At 49.9% G+C, this 25,754-nt stretch overlaps 1 protein-coding gene across 4 annotated transcripts in view; it reads left to right on the forward strand.

Moving 5' to 3' along the window:
• QSER1 (glutamine and serine rich 1) overlaps positions 1–25,754 on the forward strand; it is a 771,358-nt gene that overhangs the window by 458,022 nt on the left and 287,582 nt on the right. For all 4 annotated transcript variants that reach the window (XM_086955859.1, XM_086955857.1, XM_086955860.1 and 1 more), the window contains one exon: positions 22,910–23,007. In XM_086955859.1, the coding sequence (XP_086811985.1) occupies positions 22,910–23,007 (98 nt within the window). The remainder of the gene's footprint in view (positions 1–22,909; positions 23,008–25,754) is intronic.

The raw sequence follows: 25,754 nt of genomic DNA on the forward strand, positions 1-25,754 counted from the left end.
TGAACATTGCTACCACTCACCCCCAGTCAACTGATCTGGGTTTAATCCATCAACATTCTTTAGCTCACTCCGCCACACCAGTTCCAACATGGCCATATGCAAATCAGTCTGACCCTGTGCCTCATGGGAACAGTCCAGCCCGAACTGCCCAGCCATGTCTTCCCTGGACCGGAAACAAGCATACTGGGACTGGTTTTTGGCTAATCAGCCATCATCAGCCAGACTAGCTTGAATCCAGTGGCAAAGTGAGCAATGGACCCACGTCTGGGCATACCCAGCCAATTTAGGGAGAACAAAGCAAAACCAAAGGGGATGATGGGCAGAGTGTTGAACATTGCAAGCACTAACCCCTCAGTCAACTTATCTGGGTTTAATCCATCATCATTCTTTAGCTCACTCCGCCACCCCAGTTCAGACATGGCCATATGCAAATCAGTCTGACCCTGTGCCTCATGGGAACAGTCCAGCCCGAACTGCCAAGCCATGTCTTCCCTGGACCGGAAACAAGCATCCTGGGACCGGTTTCTGGCTAATCAGCCAGGCTAGCTTGAATCCAGTGGCAAAGTGAGCAAGGGACCCATGTCTAAACTTGGCACCTCGACCCAACTACCTGATATCCCACGGACCAAACTCCTTTTGAATCACTTTCCCCTCCTACCTCTCTACTAAAGCGAAGAAACACTTCAAACATAGACTGATCAGACAACACCCCGAGACACTATTCGTAGGCCCTTACCACTTCCATATGGAATTAATCTTCCATACTGAAAGTCCCGACAACTGGACTACCATCTTTAACACACATCTCATCATTTCTAAAACTGCGATTACATCCCACAGCCGCAAACTGACTACCTCACTCCCGAACAACCAGACGACGAACGGTAATACCACCAAAACCATGTACGCGAACGGCACAGTCCTAATACAGGCCAAGAGTGTTAACCTTGAGGTCTTCGGCTCCCTCTTCCTCTCATTAAAAAAGCCCCCCCACGATCACCTCTCGAACCGGATCGGCTCCATCCCTCCCCCCAGTGAGCCTCTCACGACAGGTGAGGCACCAGATTCACCTCCCATCCTCGACGAGTTTCCCTTCCTCATCATCCCGAGGCACCCACGGCAACTCTGCACCTCCGAACAACGATCACACCCCCACTGGTAGTCGGCTCGCCCACCCAGGCCCCCCTCTCTCCCTTTCTTCAAATCCAAGGTCGGGCACTTACCTCAAGCGCAGCCTCCCCTCAGCCCCTCCCTGTCCCCATGCCACACGAGAACTGATGCCCGGCAGAAGCCAGCACTCCCCCTGCCCAAGAACCCTCCCAGTATCAAACCAGGCAACTCCTCCCTCATTAATCATCACGACTGGGACACTCACCCCTCCTTCAACATCCACCATGACAAGGACACCCCCCCCCCCCCCCCCCCCCCCACCATCAACCAAAGGCCATGTTGCCCCAGTCATCCTCCCCCCTATGGAAAATCCCCCCTCCCCTAAGGGGTATGTTGCACCAGATAATCTTCCTCCCTCCTTGGATAACACAACGCAACGCCTCATCTTACTGGAGACTCAGCTAGAAATCCTGACCCGAAGTCTGAACGAAACCCTATCCAATCCTGCCATGACTCGAAATCCCATCCAGGGCACCCACTGCCCCATCTATTCTCACCCAACCCAAACATGACAAGATACCACCCCTCAACGAGCCCAATGCCCCCCCCCCCACCCCCCAGATCCCAACCCTGGCCCAACAGAAAGGGAATTGATAATCGATACAAAAGACCGAGAAAGCCACTACCTCACTTTCCTCTCAGGAAGTGGCACACCTAGCCTCATCCTACAATCCCTCTACTAATTCCTCTCCCAAATCTACGATCCATGTAATTACGGGATTTAGAAGAGAACACCTCCCTGTGCGAGACCCGAGACCCCCAGCCCTCCTATCCGCCCTACCTAGAGCCCAATCTCAGAGAACAGGAGCAAAGTGGAAACCCACATAAACTGCATGCTCCTTAACAGCAGATGGGCCCATAAACATGCAATCGAACTAGCAGAAACCATCCTCTCACAGGAAATAGACATAACATTTATCACGGAGACCTGGCTCAACAATCTCTCCTTCCCCAGCATAGACATGCGGGTGCCTCCTGGATTCTCAATGATAAACAAAGACAGACCGAGGAAAAGGGGCAGGGTTTAGCAATCATCCACAGGAATAACATCTGCATCACGGAAATTCCCTCCTGCTTGTACAGCTCCTTTGAATGTCTCTCAGTCAACATTAAAACCGATGACACCAGGCCTACACGTTGCCATCTTCTGTACCACCCCCCAGGCAACTCCACCAAATTCGGGGTTCACCCTTCCGATTTAAGTGCCCACTGTGCACTCGGTAACTCCAACAATATAATCCGGGCCACTCAATCTAAGATGGAACGAACCAACCAACTCGCTCATCCAAACCTTAAACAACCTACTACTAGAAAACAATCTGACACAACAATGCTCAGTAGAAACCCATCACAGAGGAGCAACCCTCAACACAATTATTGCCGAAAGCAATGCTGTCTCCATCGATCACATCCTGCCTGTAGACTGGTCCGATCACCACTTAGTTCTTTTTCACATCAACCATGCGGGCCTTACTCAACACTCCAAGCAAGACCCTCCAAATGGGTCAGGAACACAGCCCAGTCCTTCGAGCTGACCTAGAAGAAGGAATCAACTCGCTACTTCCCAACATCTCTGATCATCTCTCAACCACCGATCTCATCTCTCTATATAACTCAAATATGACGCTCACCCTGGACCACCTTGCCCCTTCGAAACTAAAAGATCCAGGACCATTCCCTCCAGATCATGGTTCACCACCGACATCAATGAAGAAAGAAGACACCTAAGAGCCACAGAAAGAATTTGGAGGAACAATCCCTCCGCCCTCCACCGAGATCAACTCCAAGCAGCCCGCAAGTCTGACAAGAAGCACATTAAGGACAAAAATACTTTCTTCTGCGCTGCCTTAGACACTGCAAAAAATCGACCCAAGGAGCTTTTCAATATCATCAGGATTCAAACCTCCAAGCCCATGACATCATCAATACATGCATCCAAAGAACCATGTGACAACTTCGCCAGCTTTTTCGATGACAAAATCGCTAAGATAGATCTCTCACTTGGCTCAAATCTCATCTCTATCGAGAACAATCCACCTGAAATGCAAGATAGCACCTCCTTGATCCCACCTAAACACTGGTCCTCCTTCATTCCCATCCAGGAGGCAGAATTAATCAAATTAATCTCCATTGCCAACCCCTCATCACACGCCCTGGATCAGCTACCCCCGCACCTGGCCAAAGACCTGAAGCTTGTCCTGGCCCCGCTATGGTGCAAGATTATTAACCGCTCACTGAGCTCTGGAATGGTACCGGACTGCGTCAAAGTAGGCAAAGTCACGCCTCTGCTAAAAAAGCCAGGGCTAGACACCGAGGATCTAAACAACTTCAGACCTGTATCGAACCTACCTTTTTTGTCCAAAATCCTAGAAGGTTGTGTACTCCCTCAGCTGACCCAACACCTGAATAATAATCAATCTCCTAGATCCCCATCAATACGGGTTCAGAAAAGGCTGCAGTACCGAATCCGCAATTCTCAATGTCATTGATGAACTACTCAAGTTACTGGACTCGGATCAATGCTGCCTCCTCATCCTCCTAGACTTATTGGCCGCATTCGATACAGTTGACCACAAATTGCTCATCAAGATGCTACAAGAAAGGGCTGGTCTTCAAGAGCCGATCCTACACTGGTTCCCCTCCTTTCTCCACAACCGCTCACAAAAAAATTAAACTAAAAACTTCGAGTCTGACCTCCACCCTGTCATCAGGGGTGTTCCACAAGGATCAGTGCTCTCCCCTCAGCTTTTCAACATCTATATGGAACCCCTTACCTCTCTTCTCAGGAAATCCAACATCCCCTTTCACTTATATGCTGACGACACGCAGCTTTATCTAGAAACCACCTCCATCGATGACATCCAGAGACTTAACGCCACGCTCAAGGAGGTTCAACACTGGCTCGCAAGTAACCACCTGAAACTCAACCAAGAGAAAACGGAAATTCTCCTCCTCTCCAACAAAGCCAAAAACCCCCAAACTGAAGAATGGCTCAAAGCCATTGACGCCCTCAACTGTAACCTCATCCTGGTTGATTCGGTAAAATCCTTAGGGTTCACCTTAGACCCTAAATTGGATATGAAAAAACATTTCTCCATATCCGCTAAAAATGCCTTTCTCAACTTGAAATTACTCAACAAAATAAAAAAAAACCTTCCTCCCACACAAAGACCTTCAACAAGCCACCCAGGCACTAGTGCTCTCCAGGATTGACTACGGGATTGCAGCCCTGACTGGAACAGCAAAATCACACCTTGCCCCCCCTGAAGACAATCCTCAATGCAGCTGTTAGGATGGCCACTGGTACCAGGAAATTTGACCACATCTCTCCCGCGCTCAGAGAGCTTAAATGGCTCCCAATTGAGCTGCGAGCCAGCTTCAGAACAGGCTGCCTCACACACAAAGCCCTGCACACAGGTAAACCTGAATACTTGGCCAACAAATTCAAAAGGGCCGGCCAGACCAGAAACCTCTGGAGCTCCAACACTCTGATACTCATCCCACTGAAAACTCATAAGCAAAAAACAGCAGCCAAATCATTTGCTGGAAACGCTCCCAAAATCTGGAACACCATACCCCCACATAAGAATGACCCCCTTGTTTCCAATATTCAAAAAGCTCCTCAAAGCCCTCTTCCTCGACCGCTCGAGACCAATACGATAAGAGACAAGGAAGTTCCTCAGCCGGTGCTCCCCTTACCTCTAACCGGAACTCTGATGACATTAACTCGGAACATGTTTGGTCATCTCCTAGCCAGAATCCACTCTTTCTACATTTGTTTTAGGTAAGCAAACATGAAGTTGTAACCCCTGTCTGAAACCACCTCTTAGGAAACCCTACCCTAGTGAAGACACAAATGAGTGCCTTGAGTAGCAGTCCTAAGGGGAATTGCCTCAGGGTACCTAGTGGCATGATCCACTACCACTGAAATGAATTTGTTCCCTGATTCTGTGGGAGGTTCAAGTGGACCCACTATGTCCACACCTACACTTTCAAAGGGAACCCGACCACAGGTAGTGGTATCAGGGGGGCCTTTGAGGGGCCACCTGTCTTGCCACTGATCTGACAGGTGACACAGGAGCTGACAACCTCCTTTACTGTTTGGTGCATCGGGGGCTTGTAAAGTGGCAAACGAGCCTTTCCCAAGTCTTAGTTTGGCCCAGATGTCCAGCTAGGGGGATGTCATGAGCTAAAGTTAGGAGAAACTCCCTGTACTTCTGAGGCACTAACGCTCTCCTAGTGGCTCCAGGTTTGGGGTCTCTGGCCTCAGTGTACAGTAGCCCCTCTTCCCAAAAAACTCTGTGGGTACCACTGACCTCTCCCTTTTCCTGTACAGCAGCTTGCTGCCTCAGGCTTTCAGGAGTTGGACAGTCCTGCTGTCCAATGCACAGCTCTTCCCTAGAGAGTCCCCCTGGGCCTAAGAGTTCAACCTCGTAAGGGTAAAGCGCCATGGGCTCAGTTCCCTCTGCGGTGTCCAAGTCCATTACCTGAGGAGAGGGGTCCTGATCCTTTTGCTGTACAGAAGCTGGTTCCCCAGTCTTCTTACCTTTTCTCTTGGAAGGTTGGGCCATACTTTCAGGCTCCAACAATTCTTTTTCACCCTGTCTCTTGCTCTGTGCTATTGTTTTTACACACACCAATTCAGGGATATCCAACATTGCTTCATGGTTTTTAAGTTCAACCTCAGCCCATGCTCCGATTGCCAAGCAGACATGCAGCTGGTATCTTTGGAGAGACCACTACCTGTTTCAGGCACACCCCCCCCCCCCCTTCCCCCCCCCCTGCAACCAGTCTAATGTCACCATAGCCGTTGCATGGTTAGGTTAGTGGTAACACTGTCAGCATTGGTGACTGGGTAAGTTCTCCCAATCAAGTATTGCTCAGGGGAAACAAATGTGTCTCTCACCATAATGACACTTGCACCTGTCTCCCTCAGAGCTTCTATCCTAGTTCCATTAATCCAAGGGTATTGTAAGTACTTTTTGTAAGTTGAGTGGCCACACAGCCACAGTGGCAAACTCATCTTCCTCTTCTGAAACTAGAACTGCTTCAGTGTGCAACCCGATTTGCTCTTGGCACCCTGTTGATCCCATCTGGAGACTTGCTACCCCAGGAGTAGATGTAGTAGGACTGGGGGCCTTCTTGTTTGGGCAAACAGCATCTCCAGTTAAGTGTTCCAACTTCTTACAGTTGTTACACCAGGCCTTTAAAGGATCACATTTCTTTCCCCCATACCCCTGTTATTGGGCTGGGAGGAGTTTTGGGAGCCCGCCCCCGTGCAGGTTTTTGGGGCCCTTTAGAAGACTCAGGCTTTTTAACTTGGGGATTCTAACCACCTTTCCCCAGGGGAGGTTTTGTGACCCCTTTCTTTTGGTCACCCATAGTGGTTGTTTTTGTCACCCTTGTCTTGACCCTGTGGTTGGTCTGTCTGTTTTTCCCAATTCTTGGAGAGAAATTAGACCTAGATCTACCAAATGCTGATATGACTTTTCATTAGTGCAATTACTTAAAATATGTTCTTTCATAAACAGGTTATAAATTCCTTTGAAATCATTCACATTGTGTCCAGTTAACCAACCATCTAGTGTTTTAACTGAGTGTTCTACAAAGTCAATCCAGTATTGGTTTTGGGAGCCCCCCCTGAATCTAATTCTATATTCCTCAGTTGTGAGTTCAAATCCCTTAATCTGAGTTTTCTTCATGAGGTCATAAGACCCAGCATCTGCCCCTGTAAGGGTCAGGAGTCTGTATCTTCAGTTTTGCAGCGTGAATCTTTCTGGATTCACTATGCTGTGCATATTCCGCAATCTAGTGGTTGGGTCCGGAATCGTAGTCTTTTTTTCTCTTTTTTTTCATAGCCCAGGTGGCCGTCGACGTCCCACCATTCGGTGTACCTTCGGTGACGTCGGCATGCTTCCGGCGGAAGCTCCCACCCTTGGGCACCATCTTCAGATTCTTTTTCCCGCCATTGGGTCTGGAAGCCAAGGTCGTCGAAGCAGATCCCCGAAAAAGGAACCTAGACTTCGAGGGAGACGGAGTTGAAAACCACTTCGAAGTCGACGACTCCATCGAAGAGGGCGGCCGAAACGCTCGACGCAGAGCATGCCGCGCAGATGGAGAGGAAGAAAAGAAGGCTTGAGGCCGAGATGGAGAACATCCTCCAGAGGAAGAAAGACTTTGAAGAAAAGATGAGAAGCTACAGGATCCCCTCTAAGCCCGCAACGGCCGTTGCCGAGGTAGAGGAGCACGAGGAGTTCGACGCCGAAGAGCCGCCGAAAACTCCGGAGCACTCGGATCAGGGAGAAGAGGAAGACCTCTATTACACAGAGGGGGAATATGGGGATCAGCGTTCGAGCTACGACTCGGATCCTCGACGGCTCAAGACCTGGACTAGCAGGACATCGATGCCGAAAACCCGGAGGAGGCTGTGGAGACATACCCCTCGAGGCCTTTGCCGCCAGATGACATTGGGGCTTACAATGAGGTCATCAAGAAGGCAGCTTATGGGGTTAAATTGGAGGAAGAAAAGCCTAAAGCAGATTTCTTGCTGGAAACCTTGCTCCCCACGCAGACAAGGAGCCAGTTCCTGCCCATGCTGAAGAGTGTCATGGACCAAGGGAAGGAAGAGTTCAAGGAACCAGGCACTTGCAGATCTGTCACGCCAAGGACAGAGAAGAAGTACAAGTTCTCCTCCCAGGACCCTCCCTACATCAAGGGGTCCGTCACAGCAGACTCAATTATCGCTGCAACGGCAAGGAGAAGGGCCAACGTCCCGACAATATCTGGGCCACCACCTGACAAGGAGAGCAGGAGGATGGACCTGACAGGCAGAAAAATCAAAAGAAACGCTGCAATGCACTGGCGGATGGCAAAGTCCAACGCTCTCCTGAACAGGCACCAATATCAACATTGGGACGAGGTGGGGCAATTGCTCAAACACCTCCCAGAGCAATTCCAGCAGAAAGCCACACACCTCGTAGAAGAGGGAAAAAACATCGCAAACTCGTGCCTGTAGACAGCCTTGGACGAAGCAGAAACCTCCAGCAGACTGATGGCTATAGGAATCACAGAGAGAAGGCAAGCCTAGCTCAAGATCTCAGGCTTCAAGACAGAGGTTCAGAACAACATCCTGAACACTCCATTCAACGGAGAATCGCTGTTCAGCGCCCCGGTTGATGAGAAGCTCACCCAACTGAAGAAGGATAACGAAACAGCAAGGTCCATGGGGGCCCTGCAATGCAGAGGGATGAGAAGAGGCACTCAGGCAAGGAGGCCAAACGGAAGAGGTGGTAACCCGCCAGGAACATCGCACCAGGCGTTCCACCAGGGTGACAATCAGGGCCCGCAGGTCCAGCAGAAGCAGACCTGGCACTACCAGAACAGGGGCCAGTCCTTTCGCGGGAGGGGAAACGGCTGAGGCCAGAGAAGGAGAGGCGTTGAGCAACCCCCCTCTAAGTGACTTCGCACGGAAGGATGTGCTCCCACACTCAAGCCCTCCGGGGGAAAAGCACAGAAAAGCAAAGGGGAGAGGGTTACACGGACAAGACACAAAGGAACATGTAGCACCAGTGGGTGGCAGACTAAGATTGTTCCTCCAGGAATGGAGAAAAATAACCACAGACAAGTGGATACTCAACATCATACCGTTCGGATACTGCATAGAGTTGGAAAAGAGGCCGCCATGCAGGTAACCAAAGAAAAAAAGAGCACTCGGGAAGGGAACTAACACTGCTCCGAGAAGAATCTCAGGAACTCCTCCTAAAGGAAGCCATCGAACCGGTCCCATTAAGAGAAAGGAACAGGGGAGTGTACTCAAACTACTTCCTGGTACCAAAAGTGGACGAAAGTCTAAGACCCATCCTGGGCCTACGCTTCCTAAACAAACATATAAAGACTCAAAAATTCAAGATTACGTCCCTACAGGAGGTCATCCCACAAATAAGAGACGGGTATTTCATGTCCACCATGGACCTCAAAGATGCACATACCAGTGAACAGGCAGCACAAGCACATGCTAAGATTCACAGTAAACCAGAATCACTACCAATTCACAACCCTGGCTTTCGGGCTAAAGTCCGCTCCAAGGGTGTTCACAAAATGCCTCGCAGCAGTGGCCGCACATCTGGGAAGAGAGGGGATCCACGGGTACCCCTACCTCGACGATTGGCTGATAAAGGCAAACTCTCGCAAAACATGCAAGGAACATGCACAGCAAGTCACAAACACGCTGATGGACCTGGGATTCTCCATACACTGGGGAAAATCCTCAATGGAGCCGGAGCAGGTGAAGATCTTCCTGGGGGCTCAGATCAACACAATCCAATGCAGGGTGTTGCCCAGCGAAAGGAGGACACTCACCCTACTAAGGGAGACTCGCCACTACCAGAAGGGGCAAGCTCTGACAGTGAGGACAGCGAGCAATATCATGGGGATGATGGCGTCCTGCATACACCTGGTCTCCAATGTACGCCTACACATGAGGCCACTCCAAGAATGGCTGCAACAACAATGATCACAAGCTACAGGAAGTTGGGAGGATCTAGTGGTTGTAACACACGAAGTGCAGGAAGAGATGAGGTGGTGGACCAAGAAGAACATTCCAGTAGGGAAGCCTCTAACTCAACAGTGACCATCACCACAGACGCATCCCAGAAGGGATGGGGTGCACACATGAACAGTCTCAGAGTGAGGGGCCTGTGGGCACCAACGGATGCGGTCAGACACATCATTTACCTGGAACTGAAGACAGTGTTACTCGCCCTGAAGGCCTTCCAGCAACAGCTGTACAAACGGAAGGTGTTGATACAAACGGACAACACAACAACGATGTTCTACATCAACAAGCAGGGAGGGACTCAGTCGTTCCCTCTGTCCAGCCTAGCGCAAGAAATATGGAGATGGGCAATACCACTCTAATTAGATCTGCTGGCCATACACCTACCAGGGAAGGACAATGTGGAGGCGGATTGGCTCAGTTGGCAGACTTCAGCATCCCACGAGTGGGAACTCAACAATCAGGAAACAGAGACACTATTCAGGAAATGGGGCAACCCAACAATAGACCTGTTTGCAACACGGCAGAATGCAAAATGCCAGTACGTTGCATCCAGACAACCAGAGGAACAATCCCAGGGGAATGCCTTATGGATAAGCTGGTCAAAAACAGTTGCCTACACTTTTCCCCTGATACCATTGATCCCCCGGGTGCTCAACAAGTGCAGGATAAGCAACATGACAATGATCCTGGTGACACCTCAATGGGCCAGGCAGACCTGGTATTCACAGATTATGGAGATGGCGCAGGGTCCACCCCACAAGTTCTCAAAAAGAAAGGACCTTTTCTCCATGCAGAACGGAGAAATTCAACACCCAGAGCCAGTGGGCTTCAGCCTAGCGGCTTGGCTCCTGAGGACTAAGAGTTCGCACACCTAAAGCTCCCACAGAGCACCTTGCAGGTGTTGCGAGAGGCAAGGAGGCCCAGCACACGCAAATGCTATGGGGCAAAATGGAAAAGATTCACTCAATGGTGCAGCACGAAAAAGCTGCAGAGGAAGCTGACCAAGGAATCAACGGTGCTGAGATACCTCACGCACCTACTGAAAGCCAAGCTAAGCTCATCCTCGCTGAGGGTACACCTGGCAGCGATTGTGGCATACACAAGGGGAGAGACTGGGAGATGCTTCTTCACATCAAGGGTAGTAAAAAGATTCCTGGAAGGGGCTAAGAGAATAGCGCCACCAAAAAGTATGTCGCTGCCGGCTTGGAACCTGAATGTGGTACGGACAGAGCTCATGAAAGCACCTTTCGAACCCATCCACAAGGCATCACTGCAAATGCTGACTATGAAAGCGGCCTTTCTGGTAGCAATCGCCTCGCTACACAGGGTGAGCGAACTACAGGCACTAACACTGCAGGAACCCTACATCCAGATACACAGGGACAGGGTCGTGATGAGAACAGGCCCGCACTTCATGCCAAAGGTGGTGTCAAGGTTCCACATGAATCAGAGTATTCAAATTCCTAGCTTCTTCCAGAACCCCACGACAAGCGCTGAGAGGGCGCTCCACACTCTAGACCAGAGGTCTTCAAACCTTTGGATGCCGAGAACCCCCTATCAAAAAATTTCAGGCATGAGGACCCCCTCCTTAAAAAAATTTCTAGAACTTAGTACTCCTCATAATTGGTGCTCATGTTTTCCGTTTTTACAGATTTTTACAGATAGAAAACATTGTATATCCTGTCTGTATCTACTTTTAAAAGTGGAAAAATGCAGATAATTGGCTTCTTTAGGGTGACTCTATGCTGAGTTTATGGACTTTCAGGCCAGTAGCTGTACATATTGCCAGCATAGGGAGTTATAAAGCTCACTGAGATTTGCTTAAAGTAATTGTTCCATTTCTCAACAGGTATTTGTGCTATTATGCCAATTGTTTGATGTGTGTATTATATTATTTTGGCAGTGTAATTTGCTAAAACGCGACAGGCATCAAAGTATGAGTGCACGACTATCTGTTAAGTAAATGTGGAAATAGACAAGTTGTGCATCGGCGCTGAAAATGGTACGGGGACACGAGTAATATTAAAATTTACCGATGCACAGCCGTGCGCATCGGCGCTGAAACTGTTGTCATGGCAATAACAAAATGGCCGCCAGCGCGATGACGTTGGACGTTACGTGTAGACATCAGGTTCCTCGCATCAAGAGGAGAAGAATGGAGACACCAGCACCGAACACGGAGCTTGAGCGTGCAGATTGCTCGCGTCGTCTCACGCGAGAAAGATTTAAACCCAAACAAAGTGAGTAATCATTGGACACTTCGGTGAAACCTCCATCAGCCCCACAAATCCAAATTAGATAATGTGATGATACATACGATTTTCCGAAATTTTACACACGAAGGTAGAGTGTGTTCTCAGATCGCCAGTTAACAGGAGCTTTTCACAAAGAAACGCGATGAAGGGGAAGCAGTCCAAATTTCAGAAAACGAAATAGTTATAGAGGTTGAAAGGTACAGGAGTTTCAGCAAAAATCCAATGTAATCCAATCCAATCCAATAAGATGACAGTACAGTGTCCAAGTAAAGTTGTACATCCAGAACAAGTAGACCCAAACTGTCCAGAATAATCCAAAATTGTCAAAAACAAGTCCAATAAGCAATCCACCTGCAGGGGAATTGATAGTTGCAGGTGCCTGTCCATAATCAAGCCTTGACCCTCGTCGCCAGTGATAAAAGCACTCAATCCAGAAGAAGTAGAAGTTGTAGAGTAGCTTTAATGTACAACCATCAACAAGCAAAGGTAACAGCCAACTGAGTTCTCAGCAATTGGAATGTAATCATTCCAATAATGATGTAATCAAGTAGGACACTCTTAAAGATACAGCAAACATAACAATAATCTATTCACAAAACAAAAAAAATATGGATAAATAAATATGGATAAATACAGACAGCAAGAGACTGGTTTGAGTAGAAAATGTTTCTCTGCAATTCTTTTTAAGCATGGCCCACTCTCCTACTACCCTCCTTAAGCCTCACTGCTGCAGGTGAAACCTGCATCCTAGTCCTTACTTTCTCTGTCTCAGGGTGCTACCCTCGGAGATCAGGACCTGGGCCACAGCCCACAAGGCAACCACAGACAATTCAGTATCTAGAATAGAAGAATAGACTCACCTACCCATCTCTGTTTCTCAGGGTCCATGCCAACTGCCACTGCTTCTTGCCCTCCCCCAGGTTTCATTCTGCTCCATCAATAAAAATTGGGACGCAAACCACCACCTGCTTACTCCTCATGGACAGCCTCCATACTACCAGGGGGGTGCTATGGAGCAGACCACCCAGTCCTGCCTCTTCAGGGTCACACCTTACTTAACCTTTTCCAGGGAACTACATTGCATCCCTCTTTACCGAGAGGCCAGGCTCTGAAGCCAGCCTTAGAGCTCCGCAAAGAACCCTAGTTTGCATAGGTACGCTAAATTACACTATGCTACCAGGTCACTATGGATCTAGATTTCAGAATGAAGGCCAAACACCATGGGATCTATTTATTAAAGGTAATAATGGAGGGTGCATAACACAATGCAATGAAAAGTAAGTAGATTGACACTAACTTTTGTGCAGCCTTTCAGACATTAGTAATAGAGGGTCCATGCATCCATTCTCAGGATTTCATTTTTACAAATTATTATTATTATCAGGTGCAGCAATCCAACTGATCTTAAACAGTGGAGGACTACAATTCCCAGAAAGCAATACTTTGTTCAAATAAACAGGCAGAACAGGCAACACAGTGTTCCTCTCTACAGAGAGGTTCTACAGGAAGTTTGAGGCAAATTAAAAAATTGTTCTCCAGAAAACCATTAATGTCAAAACATAGTTTCCGTGGTTAATATGTTGGATAATGGAAGCGAGACCATGTAGAACAGAACCAGGGCATGGCAGTCCTACTGGAGGGGTGAGAAGGCAGCACTCACCCAAGAGAGCCCCAGTGTGGGAGAGACACTCCTTACTCACAACAGAGGGAGACCTTGTGGCACAGAGCACAAGGCCTTGCCATACCAGATGGAGGATGAGAGGACACGGCCCACCGAGAGACCCCAACTGTGGAAGACACCAGAGGGAGACCTTGTGGAATAGAGTTAGGCCCTGGCAGACCCACTGGAGGGGTGAGAGGGCAGGACCCACCTGAGAGAGCCCCAGTGTGAGAGAGACACTCCTTACTCAGAACAGAAGGATAGACCTTGTCTAAGACAGAGTTAGATCTTGACCACTGGAGAGATGAGGAGACAGGACCCACCTGATCCTGATGGTGGGAAATGCACTTATATAGCGAAACAGAGAGCCATGCCTGCCCTGGACATGATGGCAGTGGGGGGAGTGGGAGGACAGGTGTAGAGAAAACAAAACCGGACGTGAAGAAGCCACCTGAAGGATTTTAAGGGAGAGGAGATAGGAAGAGAGACAGGAAGTTTGGCAAGGAGATGAGGGCATAATACACCCCCCATACCCCTGCCATGGATAATCTTCCAAACAGAAATACAGTGAAGGCGCCACCTGGGCTTTCTATGGTGATGCTGCACATTTGACATTATATGGGTGACGTCAGCAGCAGGACAAAGGTGAAAGAAAGAAATGAAAATAAAAGACAAAGTTGTATGGAAGGAGAGACGAGGTTTCAAGCAGAGGATGGAAGAGAATGGAAATGTGTAAAAATTGGACTTTAACACAGAAACACAGTACCAGCTCATGTACTAATAACATATTTAGAAAATGTTTAAATAGCCATAAAACACAGTGCAGAGTTTTTGGTGATATCAAGCAAAGTATAAAAGATCTGAAAGCACAGCCAAGGCATGTCAGCAGGTGCCTGGCTGAACCTATAAAATGCTCTCCAGCCTGTGTTCTCTATTCCAACCTTGTGTTATTGTTGTGTGACTTTCTTTAGCAGAGTAATTCCAAAGACAGCAGTGGCCAGTGGGGAAAGGGTGGGCGTGAATTTTTGGAGTTAAGAATGTGTGTGTGTGTGTGTGTGCGTGCGTGTATGCTTGTGTGTGGGTCTGAGCATTAAAAAGCCAGGGAACGGTGGAGGAGGTGGGGCAGGGACAGCCTATTTACAAGTTCCACAAAGTTCTGGTTGCCGCTGAAACCAGGAAACAGCCACAGGATTGTTTTTCAAAGGCAGCCACGAAGAAGAAGCATGAAAAGGACACCAGATTGCAGCTTCAGGCAGTTCCAGGCAAAAGTGCGATGGGAATGCGCAACCCCCTTTCTAGGACTCCACGGCGCCCCTGGGGGTCGCGCCCCACAGATTGAAGACGCCTGCTCTAGAGGTACTCAGAAATAATTCAGGGATACCTGTGTGAAATCATCTAGGCACTCTCCACTTTTTCATTATTTGAGAGTCAGCACATGGATTCATTTTGTGAAAGAGAAGATAATGGCTTTCTTTGTTACACTAAGAGGGTGGCCTTTGAAATACATTTTGTGCAGGACCAAATACAGGAGAAGAGAATAGGTTTTCAGAGCTTCCAGTGTGTGCAGAAAAATGGCAATTCCTTATTTGACTTTTCTGCCCGTTTCCTTCTCTTTGTCCCACCCTACCCTCCAAATGTACCCCATTATTCTCGATCTTGCCCTTCTCCCACATTCTGTCCGTACACTGCGTCCTTCCCTGCCATTCTGAAAACATGCCTGCCACCTATCCTCCACCTCAGGCACTCTGTACTTTCTCCCACTGCTCACTTTTCTCTTCTGCTAACCCTCTCTATCCATGTCCTTATCACGCCTCCTGTATTCTCTCTCCATCCCTGGTTTTGTCTTTTTTTTGTCCTGATTGAGCTCCCTGTTTCCTCGCACCTTCAGTCTCGCTCTCTGTTTCTCTCCGTTTTTCTTCCCCCCACTCTTTCATTCATATAAATACTTTGGCGTAAAATATCTTTGCGGTTAATACAAGAAAAAAATGAAATACAAGGAGTAATGAAGAAAGATATTAGATGGAAACAAGAACGGGGAGAGAAAGTAAGAATGGACTTGATTTAGGGGAGAGAGAAACTATTTAATAGCAAAGGACACGAAATGTGATCTAAAAACACTGGCAGCGTTCGTTGCTTTTCTTGTGAGACACCAGATCTCACTAAAACATCTGCTCTCATTAGTTATGTATTTTTCAAGGTTTTAATGTAACTACTGGCAGTGTACGTGCCAAATAATTCCTGTTTGTTAGTGCCTCCAAATCAAATAAATGTGAAAGAGAAACATTGTTGTTGTTGTTCACGCAACTGTCACTTCACGGCTGGACTATGCCAATGGTTTATACCTTGGCCTTCCAAAATACCTGACGCACAAGCTTCAGGTAGTTCAAAATGCGGCTGCGAGACTGTTACTGCAAATTCCTCTCAAGCAGTCAGTCTCTCCGCATCTCCGAACCCTGCATTGGCTATCAGTCGCCAACAGAATAAAATTCAAAGCTCTGACGCTTGCGTTCAGATCTCTGTATGGCTTCTGCCCACAATACCTGAAAAACCGCCTTCCAAGATATGCCCAAAGCCGTGTACTACGGTCCAATGACCGTGTCCAACTGATCGTTCCGCGGGCAAAAAAGGCACGGCTAGGAGGTCGGACCTTCTCAGCCAACGTCGCTGCTCTGTGGAACTCCCTGCCACAAGCAATACAACAGGCCCCCTCCGAACCCTGCTTTAAGAAACTGCTAAAGACGTGGCTTTTTACTCAGCCACGCTAACTCTCCCATTCTTTTGCCTCAGGTTACTTGTGTTCTATTAGCGCCGGGACACCTCCTTGAGAGGTAGCTGTTCGCGCTGTATAAAATCCAGTATTATTATTATTATTATTATTATTGTTCTCTAAAGAAAATCCTATTATCAACACGAACATGAAGTTCCAGGTGCCACGGAAACCAGGAAACAGCCACAGGATCGTATTTCAAAGGCAACCACGAAGAAGCAGGAAAAGGACACCAGATGCTGGAAAAACACAGCAGCAGCAAGGACAACGAGGAAGATCAGGAAATGCAGCAGGATTGCAAGGCAGCAGCAACAACAATAACATTGAAGCACTCCAGACGTTTCGCCAGAGCATATTCATGGCTCCAGTTCCCGGCATTTCCTGATGTTAAATCTGCAATCTCTCTGATTGGAGGACAATCACCGATGACGCTGTATGCTTTCACGATGTCCTCCAATCAGAGAGCGCCTGAAGATGCCACTATTCGGGATTGCAGCCTAAGACAGTTCTAGGCAAAAGTACGATGGGAATGCGCATCCCCCTTTCTAGGACTCCACGGCCCCCTGGGGGTCGCGTCCCACAGATTGAAGACCTCTGCTCTAGACGCAAGAAGGGCAGTGATGCACTATATTGAAATGACGAAGGAACACAGGAAGACAAAACAGTTCTTCGTATCCTTCGCAAACAGTTACCTGGGTAGACCAGTGACTAAGAACACCATAGCTCGATGAATCGCACAAACGATACAATTCTGCCACAAGCAAGCGGGGCAGGAGCTAACAGGAGGGGCACAGGCCCACTCGGCCAGGAAGAAAGGAGCAAGAATTGCCTTTCTGGCCAACACACCAATTCAGGACATATGCCTGGCGGCAACATGGGCTTCAGTGCACACGTTCACTAAGCACTATTGGGTGGATGTACAAATGAACAAGGAAGGACAAGTAGGACAAAGAGTGCTTCAACATATATTCAACAACCAACGCTCATCTTCCACCCAGCCGCCACAAAAGTAACAAAACCGCTACAAAATCTATGCCCAGCATAGTGAATCCAGAAAGATTCACGATGCAAAACTAATAGTTTCTTACCTGTCGGTGTAGTTTTGCAGCTTGAAGATCTTTCTGGATTCACTAGCGAACCCACCCGCCCCCGCCAGAAAGATGAGGCTGGAGAAGAAGGTGGAAACACATGGAATAGAAAGCAAGTTGAAGCTTACAAGATACATTGAAAAGAAATACGTTGGAAAAAGGATTAAAAAACATAGCCGTGGATTCACTACAAGGACACAAAAGAGAAAAAAAGAATCCGAAGATGGCGCCCAAGGGTGGGAGCTTCCGCCGGAAGCATGCCGACGTCACCGAAGGTACACCAAATGGTGGGACGTTGACGCCCACCTGGGGTACGAAAAAAAAAAAGACTACGATTCCGGACCCAACCACCAGATTGCGGAATATGCACAGCATAGTGAATCCAGAAAGATCTTCAAGCTGCAAAACTACACCGACAGGTAAGAAACTATTCATTACCAACAAACAGTTCCCAAAGGATTGACCCCACTGTGACTTCTTCACTTTTCTCATTTCACAAGCCCTCTCAAAGGCTGTGAACCATTTTGTTATATCATCACTCTCTTCATATTTAGGGACAATCCCTTTGGCGATTTTAAGATCATAAGATTGCTATTAATTTTTATTAAGTACATTGCTGCCATCATTGATGGGTGATAGGCCCATCGCTGCTCACTCTTTCTAGTGCCTGTAACCTGGTCTCTAGATCCAGTCTTTTGCTCAGCCTTACTAAAAGGCTGTCCTCCTCATTGAGGTTGTCCTCAGTGGTGCATGATCCACCTGTGTGGGATCTAGTTACTGAGAGATTGATTCTTGGAGTCAAGGTACAGGACCTCTAAGGGTGGCACAATAATTACTGCGGCCATTAGTGGCATTCTTTGGTCACTGTGCCCTGGGTACCTGTGGTACAATGTACCAGGGGCTGACCTGTGGCCAGAGATGCCAATTGGGTTTAGGTTTCAATGCAGTTTTAGGGACAGAACATAGGCCATGGGTACCTGATAAGCAGGAGCCCAGGGCACACTCAGTCAAAGTACATCAGGAATTCAGCAAAAAGTGGGGGCAACCAGGCAGAAAGAGGGCACTTTCTCACATGCAATCAAAGCACCAGCATTACCATTGCGTGGCTGCGATCGAGTGGGTTCTTCTGCAATATCCTGCCCTCCCTGATGGGCATGCTGTTTGATGGGACTCGCCTATTCAAAGACCAAGCTGATGCCACTCTCAAGGGTTTTAAGGAGGGCAGGGAAATCACTCGCTCTCTGGGCATTTCCAACGCACATTGCCAAATAAAACATTTCCATGGCTCCTTTTGCGGCTTTGGCCGAGGCGTTTCTTACAGGAAAGCTCCCACAGGGAACCCAGAAGTTTTGCCGTAGAGGCTGTGGTGCCCATCGCCCTTGCCGTTATTGTGCCACCTGTAGTCCCACCCACCAAACCACTTTAGTGTGCCCTTGCTGGCTCACAGACTGCTGGTGGGAGGCAGAATCTATAGATACTTACTGGGCTGGCAAGCAATCGTGTCAGACAGATATGGTCCACCAAATCTTTCACATGAGCTTCACTTTGCCCTTTCTATCTTTTCCGCTCCACATTCCACCATCCTCTCAGTGACTGACGGGAGGACCATGTATTCATTTTGCAACAGGAAGTGCAAGCCCTTTTGACCAAAGGGGCTGTCAAGGGGGTGCCAGTGCAAGAAGTTGAACTTACGTTATTCCCACTACTTTCTGGTGCCCAACAAGGACAGATGTCTTGGTCCTGTTTTAGACTTGTGCTCTTTAAGTGCCTTCCTCTTGAAGAAGGAGAAATACAAAATGTTCACCCTGGTTCAGGTCTTGTCTGACCTCGACCCTGGCATTGGACCAGCAAGACGCCTATTTACACTCCCCGTCCTGCTGGCCCATTGCTGATACCTACAGTTTATGGGGGGACAGAAAAACTTTCAGTTGAATGTGCTTCCCTTTGGTCTCACCTGTGTCTTTTGGGTGTTCACCAAAGTGATGGTGGCAGCACACCTTCAGAGGTCAAGTGTGCAAGTCTTCACCCTACCTTGAGAACTAGCTGTAGATGGTGAGCTCTTCTCAGGCAGTCAACCATCTTCAGACTACTGCAAACGTCAAATCTTTCGGGGGTTCACTGAGTGTACCGAAGTAACACCTAACGCTTTCTCAGACCCTCCAATTTATCGGAGCCATTCTGGACACCGTTTAGTTTCATAACATTTCCCCTGGGAAGAGAGTCCAGGACATTTATGCTCTGATCCTGATATTTCAGCCTCGGTCTTGGATTTCAGTGAGGTCAACTCTGAGGGTTCTGGGAGTGATGGCCTTGGTGTCCGGCTCGCCGAGCTCACCAGGGGCAGATTTAATGAATATGGTGCAATTTCCCTGTTTGTGCCATGGTGACAGTGTGCCATATTACAAAGAATGCGCTGATATCCAACCACCCCCCAGGCAACTGCAAATTCGCCCTGCCCTCGGTGCAGCGCATTGACGTGAAATACGTAGCAGCTGTTTAAAAGCTGCTCCATGTTTCACAGTGCATGCGGCAACCCGTTGCCACTTTCAAGAGGGGAGAAAGATCCCCTCTTAGGCAGGTACAGTGAGTAACTACACCCACCAGCAGGGGGATGTCTAGGGGTCCATAGGGCCTCTGTTCTCCCCCTCCCAGCCCCAGAGGGCTGCCTTTAGGAGGTACACGTTCCACTTTCAGTGGGCCACGTTTTTGTGGTGCACTTTCAGTGCGCCCTCTAATTGCATGTTTGCCTGTGTCCATAATACAGTGCGGGCACAGAGACAAAGTGATTCCCTTATTTGCATGTGGCCATGCTCTCCTGGAAAATGAAGGAACACCCTCTCATGATAGCACTGGCGCAACATGTGCACCAGCACTATCAGTATTACAGAAGTGAGCGCACAAGCGTTGGGCCCGGTCTGTATTACCAAAGTGCCCCATGGGCACACAATGTCTATGCATTTGGCCATGTGGTGCTCACGAGGCACTGTGTGTAATATAGCCCCAGGTGGCGTATGTGGGCTCTGCAGTGGGATCTGAAGTCCCAGTGGATCCAACATCAAGGGGACCTCACCCACCACGTTAATATTTCAGGGGCGACTGCAAAAGATCTGCAGTAGTGTTGCTGGACTGTTATTGGTTCAGCAGCAGAACCCTCTCCCTTCCTCCACCAGAGCTGACCGTTTTGACCGATGCATCGCTTTCTGGGCTGAGGTGTTGATCACCGGCCTCTAGTCTCTGCCAGAGTCCCAACTCCACCACAACATTGTGGAGCTGGGGACCATCCGCTTGGCATTGAAAGCCTTCCTTAAGTCCATCAAGGGAAGGCTGGTGCAGGCACTCATGGACAATACCACAGCCATGTGCTTCTGCAACAAACTGGGTGGTATGGGGTCACTAACCCTGTATGAGGGGGACTTGCTCCTCTGGAAAAGGCTGAACCACTAAGGAATTTCCTGGTGGATAACCACCTGCAGGATCATCTAATGCCAGGGCGGCCGAGCTCAGCTGCTGACACCTACCGGATCACAAATTCAGTTACACCAGGGTGGCACAGGTCTCTTCTGCAAACGGGTAGAATCTTGGCTCGATCTTTTCACGATGGCTGAGAAAGCACAATATCAGCACTTCTGAGTTTCCAAGACATTTCTCACTTAGAGATGTGTTCCCTTGTGAGTAGAACCAGGCTTCTTTCTGCCGATACCACTCCTGCCGAGTTCTCAAGAAGATCAGAACAGACCAGGCCTAAGTCATCCTAGTGGCTCGGCATTGGGCATGGACACAAGCCCTCCTTCAGAAGGACCTGCTGTCTCAGGGCAGGATTCTGCAACCACGCCTTGGCACTATCCAACCTCACTCTTCGAGATTTATCAGCAACAGCTGAATATCTTTAACCATACTGTGAAGGTGGTTGATGTCAACTTGGCAGCCTGACGTCCCTCAACGTGCATAAATATTGTGTCTTGGTGTGGCACATGACAGATTGACCCTCTCTAATCCAAGCAATCTGACGTTCTGTTATTTGTTCTCTTGCCCAGCAAGGTTTTGGGAGATTCCTCATCGACCCTCCCCTTCTCCCCGTGATTGGACTCTCTTCATTAATAATATCCTAAGTCTAGGAATCTGCACACTGTCTACCATTTTGTTTTTCGGCTTCTGCGTCTAGGGGCAAAGACAGTCACGAAAGCAACTTATGTCAGCCCATGGGGAGTGGCGCCTATATAGGCCCCGCGTGCCATTTTCGGACGAAATCCGTGTCCGTGCAGAGCCGCATAGCGCCACCTTCCATCTTGCAGAGATAGTGCTGATAACTGGGGAATATTCAGAACATGAGGAATCTGGCTAGATTGTCTATGCCAGAAAGAACATTACCAAAGGTAAGTAACTAGTTCTTACTCACTTTGTGAATTTCTCCCAGTTGCTAGACCGGTTCAGAAATTTTGGGAACCATTACCTTGCGCTTTTGTAGGTGGTGCTGTGTGGCTCTCGTCGTATCCGTCTCATCCCGTACATGAAGTCAGGAGTCCCCATTTATGCACCACTTCCGCTCCTTTTGTTTTGGTACCTTTCAACGTGGAACCGGAGCTTTCAAGTCCTATTATTCTATCAGACTTGTATCCCTCAAAACTAGTCAGTGTTCAGTTTGCCTCCCCTTAACACAGCCAAGTTTAAACTGTGTTGTGATTGTCACATGTCATTGACTGACACTAATGGCGTGTCTCATAGGTGCCTCTGCTTCAAAGACGACTCAGCCTTGTGTGACTGCTGTGATAAGATGAATCGTAAGGCTATCTATGAAGTGAACCTGCGTTCGTGCTCCAGAGGCAGCTCCCGTGACCAATTGTCACCCACAGGGTCCCTCTATCATGCCTTTGTGCCTCAAGGATCCAATATGGCCTCCAGTTAGGTTACCGCTAGCAGATCCGTCACCGACAATGATTGTACCCCTTCATTCGAGCTTAGCTCTGCGAACTCCAGCAGGCAACTGAGAGGGAACAGTGTTTTGTAGATAGTTAATAGTGGAGGTAGCGCTTTTATGCATTTGTCGCTACCCCTACTCCTGCCATAAAATCTGTTGATTCCAGAATTCACACTGCATTGCCACCATTTAGTGGCATTGTGGTGAATTGCTCCAAAACATTTCAGACTCTAAATGCAGCAAGGCCTTAAGTAGGATTTTATTTTCTTTGATTCTTCAGTCACTAAAGTTAAGAGCCAAATGATGATTACGTTAACTTCCTTTCCGTGCTATATATAGCATCCTGTAATGTGTAAGAACTTTGTCACTTGGAATGTGTTGAAATTTACTATTCAACTTAAACAGACACATTAGGCAAGTGTTATATTTATGACAGTGTTTATTTCGATTTTGAGTTGAAATAAAGAAGATCCAGTAAATGTTTTATTTTATTGCAGATGAGCTTCTTTTGCCTCATATGAGAAAAATCGATGGTATGCTCGATGACAGCCAAAGAAAAGTGCTGGAAAAATTAAATTTGCAGCCTTCACACAAGGTATCAATTTCTACAGTTACCATTATATGATTTGTCTTTGCTGCGTCACATATCTGAAAGAAACACGTTAGTGTTAGATTCCTTACCTTAGAATATCCCCAGGCGTCAGTCTGGATCCGGAAACTTTTGCGTAGCAGTACCCCTGCGCGTCGGTAGGCGTCGTCTGCAGGCGTCCCCTGCGGCTCCGCGTCCGTCGTCGGCGTCGTGCGCCGTGATGACGTCGCTGGAGTACATAGACGCCGCCTCCGCGCGCTGACGTCAGTTCTTCTTTTTTCCGCGCCAGTGGACGCAGATCTGAAGAGCAGTACTCCGGTCTTTGACCAAGTTTTTTCGATTGTCTTTTTCTACTATTGTGCCTGATAGGATGCCAGGATTTAAGAATTGCGATGGCTGTGAGCGCACGATGTCGGTCACAGACCATCACCGCCTCTGCCTCCGGTGTCTGGGCCCCGACCACGACGTGGAATCCTGCGTCGACTGCCGGGCCCTTACCAACAAGGCTAGACGGGAGCGGTCCCGCAAGCTGCTGGAGCTCCGGGTGTCGGCCCCACGTCGGGACCGGGAGCGGTCCCGGTCCGGCCGGAGGTCGAGAGAGCGTTCGAGGGAGCGGTCGCGGAGCCGCGCCGGGCGCTCCGGAAGTCGACGCCACTCGTCATCCTCGTCAGGTAAGAAACACAAGAAGTCGGGGCGTCGTCATCGTACCCCCGACTCCCCCCGACGCTCGCGCGATGCGGCCGGGGGCTCGGGTGACCCCATCCCCGCGGCTCCGCGAGAGTCGCCGGCGCGGCCTGCCTCATACCCTCCGGTCCCTGGGCATGGCGCGACGCCTGAGGAGATCGAGGCGTTCCTCATGGCCATGAGGGCGCTCGCTTCTCCGACGGGGCCTACGGCGCCTTCGGGCCCAGTGCTACCGTCTGGGGGCCCTGGCGGTTCGGGTGTCCCTGCCTCGGCGCCGTCGGGTGCTCCGGCCCCGGCGCCGCCGACGGCTCCGACCCCGGCGCCGCAGGGACCTTCGGGATCGGCGCCGGCTGGTCTTCCGGCCTCCCCGGCGCCGTTGCCATCGGGGTTACCCCCGACGCCGCCCCCGCGCGGCGCCGGTTCTCCGCTGCCGGTTCCGGCCGGCGGTGGGGTTCCGACGCCGGCTCCGGGCGGCGCCGTCCCCTTACCTTCTCCGACGCCGGACGCGGCGCCGGACGGGCGTCGATCGACGCCGGTCCCGGCGCCGGTGGGGCCCATGAACCCCGAGGAGCCGGTCTTCATCATTGACTCCGAATACGGAGAGGATGAGGAGTACGGTGAAGGTTGGGAGGGGTCCGAGGACCCTCTGGCTCGCGAGTGCCAGTATGACCCGGACTGGACAGGTGACTTGGGGGATGCCAGTGGTTTGGACGACTCCCCTAACCCTGGTTTGATCTCTCCTCCAACCGTGGCATCGGTGGAGGGAGCTGCCTATTCTGTGGTGCTGATGAGGGCTGCCAAGGCCTTAAACCTTGAGCTCCCCGTCGCGGCCGTGAGGCCTAACATCCTCACCGAGGTCTTCAAACCGCAGTCATGCCCTTTGGAGCCTCTGCTGCCGTTTAATGAAGCCTTGTCTGACGTTCTGTTGGGCACGTGGTCCAGGCCCGCTTCAGGTGCGCCTGTTGATCGGAACGTGGCCAGGCGCCACCGTCCTTGTCCGGACGACCCCAAGTACCTGTCTACCCACCCCACTCCTGAGAGTCTGGTGATCCAGGCCTCGACCTCCCAGTCCGCATTCCCGTCGGCCCCGCCCGACCGGGAATCCAAGAGGTATGACCAGTTTGGCAAAAAGGTCTTCTCGTCCATTAGTTTGGGCCTGCGGTCTTGCAACACCGCCTGCCTCTTGGGCCGCTACACCCACTCTGTGTGGGATACGGTCGCGGAGCTGCTGCCAGAATGCCCCATGGAGGTGCGGGCAAAGCTCGGTCAAGCTGTAGCTGAGGGCCGGGATGCAGCGAAATATTCCATTCGGTGTGGTCTTGATACGACCGACTCGCTGGGCAGGGCTATGTCTACGACGGTGGCGATTCGTCGTCACGCCTGGCTGAGATCCGCCAATTTTTCGGCTGATGTCCAAAATACCCTGATGGACATGCCGTTTGATGGCTGTCACCTGTTCGGTGACAAAGCGGACCACGCGCTGGAACGCTTCAAGGACTCCAGGGTCACGGCCAAGTCCTTGGGTCTCTCGACCCAGCGTCAGCAACCGGGTTCGTTTCGTCCCTTTCGTGGCCAAGGAAGGGGCGCCCCCACACGTGCTGCCAGCCACGCGCCGCAACAATCCTTCCAACGCGGTGGCGGCCGTGGAAACCGCCGTGGTGGCGGTCGGGGACAACGGCGGGGTCAGACCACACCTTCCCCCGCAGCATCTACCCCAAAATCCTCCTAGTCCGTGCTTTCGGCCCCATGTGACGCCAGTGGGTGGCAGGGTTCGCCATCACCACGCTCACTGGCGCACGATCACTTCGGACAGGTGGGTGCTGCAAATTGTCCGAAGGGGCTACTCCCTCCCCTTCGAGACCTCTCCTCCAGCCATGCCACCGCAGAACCACCGTGTGTCGGGGGACCACTTGACACTTCTGCAGGAGGAAGTTACGGCCCTCTTGGCCAAGGGGGCCATCGAGCGCGTTCCTGGGCCAGAAGTAGGGCGTGGTTGTTATTCCCACTACTTTCTGGTGCCCAAGAAGGACAAGGGGGGCCTACGTCCTATCTTGGATCTAAGGAACGTC

This window comes from Lissotriton vulgaris, chromosome 2_1 (assembly GCF_964263255.1).
Source record: "Lissotriton vulgaris chromosome 2_1, aLisVul1.2, whole genome shotgun sequence".
NCBI lineage: Eukaryota > Metazoa > Chordata > Amphibia > Caudata > Salamandridae > Lissotriton > Lissotriton vulgaris.